At 34.8% G+C, this 13502-nt stretch overlaps 1 protein-coding gene across 3 annotated transcripts in view; it reads right to left on the reverse strand.

Annotated features, from left to right (window-relative positions):
* Positions 1–1217: 1217 nt before the first annotated feature.
* LOC104249553 (probable protein S-acyltransferase 12) overlaps positions 1218–13502 on the reverse strand; it is a 19376-nt gene continuing 7091 nt past the window's right edge. The window contains exons 3-7 of one of the 3 annotated variants that reach the window (XM_070174148.1): positions 12977–13068; positions 2303–2429; positions 2136–2221; positions 1918–1983; positions 1218–1549 (exon numbers count right to left, since the gene is read on the reverse strand). In XM_070174148.1, the coding sequence (XP_070030249.1) occupies positions 1433–1549; positions 1918–1983; positions 2136–2221; positions 2303–2429; positions 12977–13068 (488 nt within the window). In that variant the 3' untranslated portion in view covers positions 1218–1432. The other 2 variants (XM_070174149.1, XM_070174150.1) reach the window with 2 other exon arrangements.

The following is a 13502-nucleotide window of genomic DNA, read 5'->3' on the forward strand; positions in this document are numbered from 1 at the left end:
CAATAATATGAAGCTTTACTCGAATGTGGGACCTACGTTCTTCACCTTTTATGTGACGGGGGACCCAAATTTTTATTTTTTTTAAAAAAATAGTGGTGCAGCGGGTATGGGAGTGGGGGACCAAGAAGAAGATATAAAATATTGAGGAAGAAGAAGCAGAATGGTCGTCTTGAAGAAGAACGCTCGTTTTTAAAAAAAAAGGGTATAGCGCCGGGTATTTGGGCGCTATACCTGTTAGTGTCAGCTTTCTATGTATAGCGCCCAAATACTGGGCGCTATACATTAACGGCACAATTAACGTTAATGTATAGCGCCCAGTATTTGGGCGCTATATATAAAAATGTCATTTTTTTTTTTACATCTATTAAGGTGCTACTTGTACAAAAGAACCACATTTTGGTTTCGGACTCTGCCAAAATAAGCAGCATAAGGCACAACAAGTACGAGTACCCATCAGCCACAACATTCAATAAACAATTCAAAATAATTTTAAGTCTAACAAACATAAAAGTTTAACATCAAAAGTTATAGTATAAATAGGATGATTGTTCAAAGAGTTAGATACTTGAATATTGCAGTTTCTAGCTAGAGGTGAAAATGTCAAAAAATTCATGATAAAGTAGCCAACATACTTCAAAAAATAGCGTGATCAAAGCATTTGCTATCGACGCTTCATAATTATCATATGACGACTCCCTTCCACGACTTGAATAATGAATAGTTCACTTAATTACCTTAATTTATGGGAAGCACAAATGATAGATGGCTCGTTGAATTTGGACTTAAATAATGAGTTCAAATTTGTATAATATCTAGCAAATCATCTATCATATTACCCTTCTCATATATAAATCCTACATAAAAGAAAAGAGCAAAGGCAATTATGAAAAAACTATTCAGTAAATCTATCAAGCTTTGAAAGGTAGTAACCAGATGAAATTAGGGATGGCAAATGAGACGGGAGCTGTTGAGCTTTAACCCCCAAAATTTTCAACCCGCACCGCATAAACCGACGTAAGTTTTTCCACATTGATTATTACTCCTTCTGTTCTAGTTTATGTGAACCTATTTCCTTTTTGGTTTGTTCCAAAAAGAATGACCCCTTTTTAAATTTGGAAACAATTTAGCTTAAATTCTCAATTCTACCCTTAGTGAGAAGCTTTTATAACCACACAATATCTGTGTGGACCCCTTTTTGAGTTGTTTAGGACTACAAATTACAAAAGTCTTCATTTTTTCTTAAACTCCGTGTCCGGTCAAACAGGTTCACATAAATTGTAACAGAGGGAGTACATATTAACATAGACAAGTATAATCCACAAGCTCCTAATGAGAATTTGAAATTATCAATCAATGAATTGATGGTACTAGGAAACTGCCTACTCCTAACATCTGTTTGTTGAAAGTTCTATGTACGTCCTTGTATAAGAACTCATTCTTCAGTGTCTGAACGTGTCGGGAATTCCACTCCATAGAGTGCCGGTATGTTCTCCAAATCTTTCTTCGAGAACATTGGCAAAAACCATAATGCCTTATTAGCGCCAAAAACCTTTTAAAAATCAACCATTAGAAAACAATATTGGTCAAACCAAGGCACTCTCAGCAATTGCCTAAACAGTTCAACTACACCTATAACCAACAAATATCATTGAGTGTAGGAATAAAATTATACTCACTTAATAACAGGACTCTCGTATAAATACTATAATTGACTGTCATGATTGAAGAAATTAAAATTCAAGGTCTTAAAAATCATTTAACCTTTCCCCCTTTCCGGTCGCCCTCTGTATAATTCCTGCTGTCAGAGAAACAAGTATCTTTCGGTTTAAAAAATTTGCATCTCCTTATGACTGGTTGCTTAGAAGCTAAAAAATGCTTTATTAAAACAAAAATAGAAGAGCGGGTTATACATATCACCTGTTCAAAATTCCTTTTCCAGCCAAGGTCATACTTCCAGCGCACAGTTTTTTTCTTCTCATAAACCTATAACATAGACAGACGAGACAACAATAAGGTTACAATGAAAAGAAACATATTATCTTTTTTCCTATCCATCTCTTGTCAATTTCATTCCCAGAGTTGAAGGAGAAGCATTAAAATTGACATATAATGAAAAATACCAAGGTTTGACATACCTCCACTGAAGTGGTGTTGCTTGAGAGCAGAGATGCATGCATAATTACAAAACAAAGAAGACTGAGTGAAAAGGCTAGATTCAGAACTGCATCAAGGTCAAACCTGTAAGAAACAAGAAAATCATAACAATCAAGACTAAGTCATTAAGATAGTAGAGACTGCTTACCAAAGGCTAGAAAAACGACTGTAATGTTGCCTGGCGAGAATGAATGATTCTTCGCTTGTCGAAAGAATTTTATAAAACTGGGCAGCAGCACCAGCGTGTCCAATGTTGTTGTCAAAAATGTGTAGACCTGCATACATACTCAAATACACAAACTTTTAGCACAATATAGATATCACTGGTAACTGATGGCTTCAAGAAGAAACTCCTTCCCACCACCAAGAAAAGTAACAGATATATAGGAGTGTACTTAGAAGCACGGAAACCAAACACTGTCATCTAATTGACTCATATTTAGATCCAACATGAGCAAGTGACAGACACAAGCACATTCATATCCAAAAATGTTTTTGAGAGCGCGAAACGCTAAAAAGCGACAGGAGCTCGCCTCGCTTCAAAAGCGAAGCGCACGCTTCACTGGCAATTGTGAAAATACATATAATAATTAATTTATAAGTTGAAATACACATTATAAGTCTTATTCTCAAGGAGTCATACGGATCCTCATCAAATTCTCCAGTAATACAAAGAGGAAAAAGGAGTTTGATAAACTCCAAAATACCTCGTACAGGTGAATCATCAGGTCATTCTATACATCTGGATGATATTCCAGAAGATAGTCCTTTATATGGACAACTGCAAGCTTATTTGGCATCCAAAAAGCAAAGTGATATTTTTGCTTCAATTGCTAAAGAAGAAGACAACGATGATATCAAGTCATACGAAAAATTACCAAAGAAAAAAATGATATTTCTCCTTGAAAATTCTGAGAAAAAATGAACCATGGAAGATATTCCAGAGATACCTGATTATACTACCCGGGTGAATCATATAAAACCCGCACTTATTATGAAACTATTCTAACCAGTACAAGTAGTGCAGAATTCCAACACTTTTCAGGTTATAGCACAAATGAGAACGTTTATAACTTCTCCAAAATCATTATCAAACAGATTATATCTGTTGAAGAATGAGGAATTTTTACAATGAAAGAAAGGCAGATCAGCCTTAACAAATCAGCCATGAACTTTACATATTGGGATTATATCCAGGCGTTCGACAGGGTTCTTTATTATAATAACGAACGACATAAACACACTTGGTTTATTAAGGTGTGTGCAAAGATTTTTGCAAACCCTATTCCTAACTGGTTCTTAAATTGGTGGTCATACCACGGTCCCACAATTAAAATATTACCTGAACCATTTCTTAAATTATACAAAGAATGAGCAAAAATTTCTCCAGTTCTAACAGAATTATATCACGCAGATCATATCAGCTACCTCGATAAAATAGATCAAATTTATTTCTTTATTGAATTCTCGATCCCTTGGATTCATAAATGGACTCCTGAATTGGGTTTCACAGAAGAACAAATCCCTTGCTTATACAGGGTATTCTACAATAATTTCTGGGATAAATTAATGAAGAAGGATCCAAAAACAAATACATTATATGGACAGGAGTTATTGGATTCCGTTAAAACACAAATCCAAATATATTCAACGACCCCTCAAAAGAAGATGATAGAGGATAGCACAGTTAAACATATTGCTCGAAGGATCTCAATTCAAGAAGGAGATAAAACTGATTTAATAAATCAATACTTGGAAGAAGTAAAAAGAAACTTGCTTCAGACACTAGATCAGTGCGAAAAGTCAGACACATCAATGCGAAGTGAAACAAGTGGCGATGATATCGTAGAAGATTCACAACCAACACAACCAGAGATGATACTATCTGATAAAGATATAGAAAAGGTGGAAGATTTCCTCCAACAAATGCAAAATCTGGACAAGAAAAAGACTTGACAGCTTACCAGCCGCCAGGACCCACTCAACAGTAGATTCACTGTTTATCCACAGTAGAAACACTGTTCAACAACAGTAGAAAAACTGTGTAGGGACCCAGATGTGGGACCCAATTTACTGTTTTAGATTCTTTTTTTTTCTCTTTATATAGAAGACTTCTTCATTTGAAGAAGCAGAAGTCGGAACCCTTTCTAAACCTTCTCCATTGTAAATCCTTAGTTTATTTTTGTAACTGAGTTGAAGTAAATAAAGTTTGAAGTTCAACCTTCATCTTCAGGGCCTTGCGTCCCGGCCTTAAAGGTATTTATTTTATTTCTTTATATAGTATTTTATATACTTAGTTTCTGTCCCCAGCCGTGACTATGTCCGGCTAAACGGATTCATATCTATGTTGAAAAACTAATTTCTCTTGCATATTAACCATGAAGAATCCAGACTCTTTCAAAATATAAAGAAATTTTAATATAGTTTCTTGGCTTGGTTCCAAGATGGTGGTACAGTCGACTCTGGTACTACTCTTATTGGCTTTGCCTTAGTGGCTACGTCTAGCCAGCTGTGACATTAAAGCCCGCTGAAGTTGCTAAGTATGCTCATATATCCTTTTATTTACAACTATATGAAGGTTGAAGGTTGCTCATATATCCTTTTATAACTAAGTATATCCTTTTATAACTATATCATCTTCATATAGTTAGTTCAACTATATGAGCATACTTCAGGGCCGGGACGCAAGGCCCTGAAGATGAAGGTTGAACTTCAAACTTTATTTACTTCAACTCAGTTACAAAAATAAACTAAGGATTTACAATGGAGAAGGTTTAGAGAGAGAGAGGGTTCCGACTTCTGCAAGAAGTCTTCTATATAAAGAGAAAAAAAAAAGAATCTAAAACAGTAAATTGGGTCCCACATCTGAGTCCCTACACAGTGTTTCTACTGTTGTTGAACAGTGTTTCTACTGTGGATAAACAGTGAATCTACTGTTGAGTGAGTCCTGGCGGCTGGTAAGCTGTCAAGTCTTTTTCTTGTCCAGATTTTGCATTTGTTGGAGGAAATCTTCCACCTTTTCTATATCTTTATCAGATAGTATCATCTCTGGTTGTGTTGGTTGTGAATCTTCTACGATATCATCACCACTTGTTTCACTTCGCATTGATGTGTCTGACTTTTCGCACTGATCTAGTGTCTGAAGCAAGTTTCTTTTTACTTCTTCCAAGTATTGATTTATTAAATCAGTTTTATCTCCTTCTTGAATTGAGATCCTTCGAGCAATATGTTTAACTGTGTTATCCTCTATCATCTTCTTTTGAGGGGTCGTTGAATATATTTGGATTTGTGTTTTAACGGAATCCAATAACTCCTGTCCATATAATGTATATGTTTTTGGATCCTTCTTCATTAATTTATCCCAGAAATTATTGTAGAATACCCTGTATAAGCAAGGGATTTGTTCTTCTGTGAAACCCAATTCAGGAGTCCATTTATGAACCGAAGGGATCGAGAATTCAATAAAGAAATAAATTTGATCTATTTTATCGAGGTAGCTGATATGATCTGCGTGATATAATTCTGTTAGAACTGGAGAAATTTTTGCCCATTCTTTGTATAATTTAAGAAATGGTTCAGGCAATATTTTAATTGTGGGACCGTGGTATGACCACCAATTAAGAACCAGTTAGGAATAGGGTTTGCAAAAATCTTTGCACACACCTTAATAAACCAAGTGTGTTTATGTCGTTCGTTATTATAATAAAAAACTCTGTCGAACGCCTGGATATAATCCCAATATGTAAAGTTCATGGCTGATTTGTTAAGGCTGATCTGCCTTTCTTTCATTGTAGAAATTCCTCATTCTTCAACAGATATAATCTGTTTGATAATGATTTTGGAGAAGTTATAAACGTTCTCATTTGTGCTATAACCTGAAAAGTGCTGGAATTCTGCACTACTTGTACTGGTTAGACTAGTTTCATAATAAGTGCGGGTTTTATATGATTCACCCGGGTAGTATAATTCGTTAATCAGGTATCTCTGGAATATCTTCCATGGTTCATTTTTTCTCTGAATCTCAGAATTTTCAAGGAGAAATATCATTTCTTTCTTTGGTAATTTTTCGTATGACTTGATATCATCGTTGTCTTCTTCTTTAGCAATTGAAGCAAAAATATCACTTTGCTTTTTGGATGCCAAATAAGCTTGCAGATGTCCATATAAAGGACTATCTTCTGGAATATCATCCAGATGTATAGAATGACCTGATGATTCACCTGTATGAGGTATTTTGGAGTTTATCAAACTCCTTTTTCCTCTTTGTATTACTGGAGAATTTGATGAGGATCCGTATGATGATCCTTGAGAATAAGACTTACTAGGGGAAGATCTTCCCCTACCTCTGCCCCTGGTGGCCCATGAAGGGTCCATTCTGCATAAATAGCAAGTCATTAGTAATTACAAAAGATATCAGAATTCTATTGCTGATATAATCCTGGCTGGGGAATTCATTTTCAAATTCTTGAAGAATATTAGTAATAGCTTTAAGACTAGAGCATTCCTCTTCAATATCTTTAATAATGTCAGCCATAATTCTATCAAGTATGAGACCCTTTAAGTCTCTGTTTAAATTAATCACTTTAAGAATAGTGATTAATACTTTATCACCTAAAGTCATGGTATAATAACTCATACTTAATCTAAATATTCCCGGGATAGGAAATCCGGAAGGGAATTATCAATTCCATTTTTGTATTGTATTTCAAAATCGAAAGGCGCTAGCTGAGCCTGCCATCTAGCAAATATTAGTTTAGAAGCATCGTGCTTAAAATCTTTGTCAAACATATATTTAACAGATTGAGCATCAGTTTTTATCAAAAACTTTTGGTTATACAAGTCGTCTTGAAATTTTAGAACACATTTAACAATTGTTAACATTTCATGAGCCACAGTAGCATATTTCTTCTGGGCTTCGGTCCATTTACCAGAGTGAAATCTTATCAGGTATTCACTCTTATTGTTGGGATTCACTTGTTTTAAAATCCCTCCATAGCCAACGTTAGACGCATCTGTATCGATAATTTTTTGCCATGTAGGATTAGCAAGGGTTAAACAAGGTAAAGATTTAACACGCTGTTTAATACTTTTGACTAACGCAGTATGCTGGTCAGTCCAAGGCTGCCTATGATCCTTTTTCAGTCTATCGTATAGAGGAGCTAGATCACGAGATAAACTTTTGTAGAAAGGGGATATATAATTCAAACTTCCCAAAAATCTTTGTAATTGAGTCTTGTCAGTAATAACATCAGGAAATTTTGAGGCAAAATCAATTGATCTTTGTATTGGGGTAATTTTTCCCTGGCAAATATTATGACCTAAAAAACGAACATTTGTTTGGAATAGACTCATTTTTGGTTTAGAAATTACTAAACCGTTTTGTATTACAATTTTCTTAAAAATATCAAGATGCTTAATATGCATCTCCAATGTTTTAGAAAATACTAATATGTCGTCAATATAAACGATGATAAAATCTAGATAAGGGTTAAAAATATCATTCATAATTTTCTGAAATTCAGAAGGGGCATTTTTTAAACCAAATGGCATAACATTCCATTCATTGTGCCCAAATGGAACATTAAAAACAGTTCTATAAGTATGCTCTTTAAAAATTTGAATTTGCCAATATCCAGATTTTAAATCGAATTTTGAAAATATATTGGCGTCATATAATCTAGATAGCAAGTCTCTTTTATTAGGGATAGGATATCTAATCCATTTTAGATGTTTATTCAATGGTTTATAATTTATAACTAATCTAGGAATACCTCGTTCTTTTTCTGCAGCATTATTAACATAAAAGGCAGAATATGACCAAGGAGATTTTGAGGGTTTTATCAAACCCTTTTGTAACAAGCTGTCAATCTCGTTTTTGCAGAATTCAACTAGTTCAGCATTCATCTGGCAAAGTCGAGATTTAGTAGGAATATCATCCTCGGAGAAGTTTTCTTCGTAAGGAAGAGTTACAATATGCCTTTTCCGATTCCAAAAGGCACTAGGGTGATCGGCGCAAACATCAACAACCATCTTTTCAGCAATCAATTTAATTTTTTGCTGAACTTTAGCAGATTGTAAAGTATCGAATATATTCATGCTTAATATTTCTAATTGTAATGAATCAACATGCCTTTGTTTCATACTAATCAAGGCGTTAATATCTCTAGTTACGGGATCTGTAACAAAAGAATAACTTATCTTTTTATCTTGATAAGTAGCAGAAAAACCATGTGCATCTATGTTATTAAAAGGATAAATAGCATTAATAAAAGGGGTTCCAAGTATAATTGGAGGGTATAACTGGTTTTTTACCAAAAAGAAGAAATGAGGAATACAGACTTTATTTTGGCAAATATGAGCATTCGGTAGTTTGTACTCTATATCTAAAGCATGACCAGAAGCGGATTTAACCAAATGAGTGGTCTTTTGAAAATATTTAGTTGGAATTAATCCTTCCTGAATGCAGCTTACATCAGCACCACTATCAATCATAGCTATGTCAGTTATAGAAAAATTATTATCGATCAAAATAGTACATTTAATATACCATTTATGTGCAGTAATAATTTGCATCATACCTAAAAACATATCAGATTTTTCTTCAGTCAGATCAGAAATTTCTTTTCCTTTATCCTTAGAAAATTCAGAAATTTCTTTAGTCGAAAATTCAGGTAGAGAATTATTTTTCTCAATTTGAGTAATTCGGTGATCGTAAATCATTTGATTTTGCTTAAGAGACTTAATATCCTTTTTCAAATTCTCAATTTCTTCCTTTAAATCATCAAAAGAAGTATCTCTGCTAAGCGTACTGGACTTTTGAAGTCGTTTATTAATTTCAGACAAAGAATAAGGCGCAAAATGTTCAAATTCGTTCTTGTATTTTTCAAAAGGTTTTGAACTATTAGAACTAGAACTTGCAGCTAAATTAATATTTTTTCACGAAGTTTTTCATCGGTAACTTCTTTTAAAAGTTCTATTACATTATCAGATGTAATAGTTTTCATATTTAGATTATGAAATTGTGATTGCAATTTATAAAATTCGTCACTATCACAAGTACAAATATCACCTTTGCAAGTAGTGCAAGAAGTATCAACATTTTTATCACTATTAGATAAATCAATTAACTCAACTTCGTCTTCAGATTCAGTCTCAGAGTAATAGTCAGATTCTGATCCTGAAGTGTATAACAAGCCATAAACCTTATCGCGTAACTCATCATCGAGTTCTAAGGTTTTCAGCTTTTGAAGCTTGCAATTTGGAGAAATATGACCAAACTTTCCACACTTATAACACTTAATATCAGCGAGATCTCTTTTTGATCTATTCTTCGTAAATCAAGTAGATTTTCGATGCGCTATTCTAGTATCACGTTCTTCCTTAGGCCTATATCTAGACCTCTTTTTCTTATACGGGCTATCCAGGTAAGGATACCTATGATAACTGTTTTTCTTCTTCCTACTTTGAGTAGAAGTTCCGGGTAAACCGAACTGGGTATAGAAGTCACCTAATTGGGATTTCTCTTTAAGCTTATCAATCTTAAGCTGTCTAGAAAGCTTTAGCTCATTACACAATTTTAATCCTTCTTGTGTACATACTCCTATAAGTTTACCATAGGTATAATTACCATACTGAATTTCACCGTAACTACCCCTTAACACATTCCTTACTCTTTCAGCAAATAAGGAAGGGAGGCCGTCTATAAACTTGGCTTTCCAATGCTCATATTTATTCTCGGGTAGTTCCATAACCCTACTCATAAAAGTATCTTTATACCATCTAAATTCACTAAGGGTCTTACATCTAAGCCCATTAAGTAAGGTTCTGATGGTCTCATGATTTGAGGTAAATCTACCATTGAAATGCTCTAAAATTGTAAGGATAAGGGTATACACTGCATCTTCTCTACCCTTAACTAGAGCCATACCTATATTATCAACACCTTCGTCGACGGCTGTAGCATTAATAACGAAAGCCTTTTCTTCTATAGATAAATGATTATCCCACCAGCCACGAAGTTGGCCAGTAAATCCTGCAATAATCATTTTGCAAATAGTTCTATCCGTATTTTTAACACTTTTACAGATAGTCGAATACATAAGCATTCTGTGTACGAGAATGGTTAATTGTCTATCAGTTAAACCATCAAGATTTCATTCATAAATTTCGGAACTTTATAAATTAAAATACATATTAAAATTAAGAAGAATAAAAGGGAGGGAAAAAAGAAAACCAACGCCTGCCCTAGCTGTGCAGACACTGGAGGAGAAAAAGTGAAAAAGAGAAGAGAAGAAGAAGAAGAAGGAGGAAGAAAGAAGGAAAAAGAAAGAAAAAAGAGCAGAATCTGGACGGGAACAAGAAGAAGAAAGGAAGAAGAAAGAAAGAAAAAATGAGACGAAGAAAGGAGAAGAAGAAACTTACCTGGAAACCCTAGTTTTGTCGATGAAGAAGAGAGAAGGGGTCTCTGTTTTGTCAAGCAATTACAGAAGCGAGGTTAGGGGTTTGTTTTGTATAAATTAAAAACAGACCCAATCTTTTTTTTTTTAAAAAAAGGCCCAGCTGCGATTTTTGAACAAAAGCGATCGATTCGTCGCTTCGCTCGCCTCGTCGCCTCGTCGATTTTTCCTCTGAAGCGTGTGCTTCAACTGTTCGTGTCGCCTTAGGCACAGTAAAGCGATGCTCTGTCGCTTCGTGCTTTAAGCGACGAAGCGCGCGCTTTTCCAACACTGATATCCAAATCCAACACAAACAAATGACAAACACGAGTCTGCCGTGTTGTTTTGATTTATTAAATTTTAGATACACGCCAGTCGATTTTGGCATCTGTGTCTCTGGTTTCGGAGACATGTCCAGAAAGGAGATACCAGGAGGACAATACCAAGTGCAAGATATGTTGTTTTTACAGTACCATCTTGGTACTTGCCTTAATAATATTTACTTATCTTATCAAAAAAATACCAAGAGCAAGATATGAATTTTGGAAAAAATAGTTCGTTCTTGTGTAATAATTGAAACTTATACACACAATCCCGTAACCATATCATCAAGAACTCAAAGCCATAGGATATAGAAGAAGAAGAAGAAGAAGAAGAAAGCAAAAAAGAAAGTGTTGTTTAGCTTCCATCCCTCTACTCCATTCCGTCCAAACCAGAGATTTCCTAAAACCCATACTTGTTTACTCTATTTGTGGACGAACAAACTAATAGTACAGAGAAAGGTTTCCTCATACATGCTATTTGAAGATAGTATTATGTTAATAGCCAACCAGTCAATAAAAAGTTGTAACTATGAGGAGGCACCCAAGAAAACAGGGGTTCTAAGATAAGTAAAAGCATGGCATAATATACATATACCACAAGTTCAGCCGTATAAGAACAAAAGAATAAGTGAGATTTGATGCGATAATGGCATCTAAATGTAGACAAATCAAGTATCTATACACTATTTTCTAGGATGATGTAATTGTAACACGATAAAATAGGATGGTTGATATTGAGGAGTCCTGTGAATGCAATATTATAATGAGTGAACATTGGATCTATGGCCCAACATATCGTCAAGATTAGAGTTGTAAAACTACCAATATTAAGATAGATGTGTGATCATACATGATTGGACAAGATGAACATGCTTACATCAGACACATGATGCAAATAGCACAAATAAAGGATTAAATTAGAAGTCATTGATGATTTGGCTTCTCCTCCTCAGACATACAATGCACCGATATACTCGACGCTGTTGAAGGTGCTCAAACAGGACATAGTGAATCTAAAATTAAACTGAAGGAAGTTGATTTAAAAGATATACAACCTCTAGAAATCAATGGCGCTAAGAACAGAACTCAAAGGAAAGAAAGGATCTATATGGGTGATACCAACTAATTGAGATTTAACAAAAAATTATTTTGTTCCTGCACTAAGATTATGTCCATTTGTTTACCAAAACGTGTTGGTCTAATTAGAGAATTGCATGTCGGTAATGCAACCGTGTCAGATTTATTGAACCTCTACTTATTGGAAATTGCGATTTAGTGAACCTCTACTTTAAGAATAGATGCAATTTGCCTTAAAGACAAATTATGTACTGGTATTGAAAAGGACAGGGCCCAAAAGAGCAGAGTGGATATATGGATTTACATGACCAACTCCAATTGGTTTGTAATTGTGAATTGCAGTTGATTGAATGAGATAAATTGGTTTCTGTGCACTTACAGATACTCTTTTCAAGTTGTCTAATCGAAACTTTCGAGAAGTTTTATTTTGTGTCTCATACAACTTACACTAGTTGTATGAGGCTCCTTTTTGTCTCACAAATTTGTGGACCTCAATCTTACACTTCTGGGTCCACAAAAATCTGGGTCCACAAAACTGTGAGACAAAAAAATTGCCTCATACAACTAGTTTCAGTTGTATAAGACACAAAATAAAATTTTCCGAAACTTTCCTCGTGCTCAAGAGTCAAGATAGCTTTAAAAATTAATGAAAAGATCTTAGGGTCGATTTAGGTCACCAAGATTGAAGCAGGCAAAACCATGTAGAGGGAAAAGAAAGGCTCAAAATGGAGATAAGCAAGTGTTCAAACTCACATCGAATTTCAATCTAAGATACCGTTATTTAAGGAATGTAACATAACAACAGCGACAACAGCAAAAAATAATAACAAGAAGGCAGTGGCGGCTTTGGATTCCGCATATTTTGGCTATGAACATTTTCAGGACCACATTCACAGGCAAGAAAAGGTTGCAGGTATGTATCTACTTGATTTTTCTGCAAAAAAACATTACACAAAAACAATAAGTATTACAAAACTAACTCCATACCACAAAAAGGAGGAAAAACTTGTAGTTGCGGGACCCCACACAGTTGACAACCCATATGCAGTGATGATCCATCTTAAGAACACATCTGTGACCTACAGGACATGACAGAATTTCCAGTTCAGCAGATATCTATTTTAGGTCTCATATATGTGCCTAATTTCTGCAAATTGAGATATGCCATGATAGCCATAGAACAACAGATTTTAAGGATAAATTAATGCAAATAATCATGTGACACTTCTAAGACATGGTGCAGAGAGATAGAAATCACCACGCTTACTACTTCATGGCAAAATATACATACCCAAAATCAACCAGACTTTGACAGGAGAACTGTTTAACGATACAGAGAAGAGATATGAAAACAACAATAAACCTTTCATCTCACACCCAACATGCTAGATAAGGATTGAGATAAAGATCTTAGGAGGCATTGCTCCAGCATGTGCTACTCCTTTGGGCTAGAGGCGGAAAATGGATAAAACAGTAACAAACATGCAGGGTATAAATGGGCATGGGTGAAGAT

This window comes from Nicotiana sylvestris, chromosome 5, assembly GCF_000393655.2.
Source record: "Nicotiana sylvestris chromosome 5, ASM39365v2, whole genome shotgun sequence".
Taxonomy (NCBI): Eukaryota; Viridiplantae; Streptophyta; class Magnoliopsida; order Solanales; family Solanaceae; genus Nicotiana; species Nicotiana sylvestris.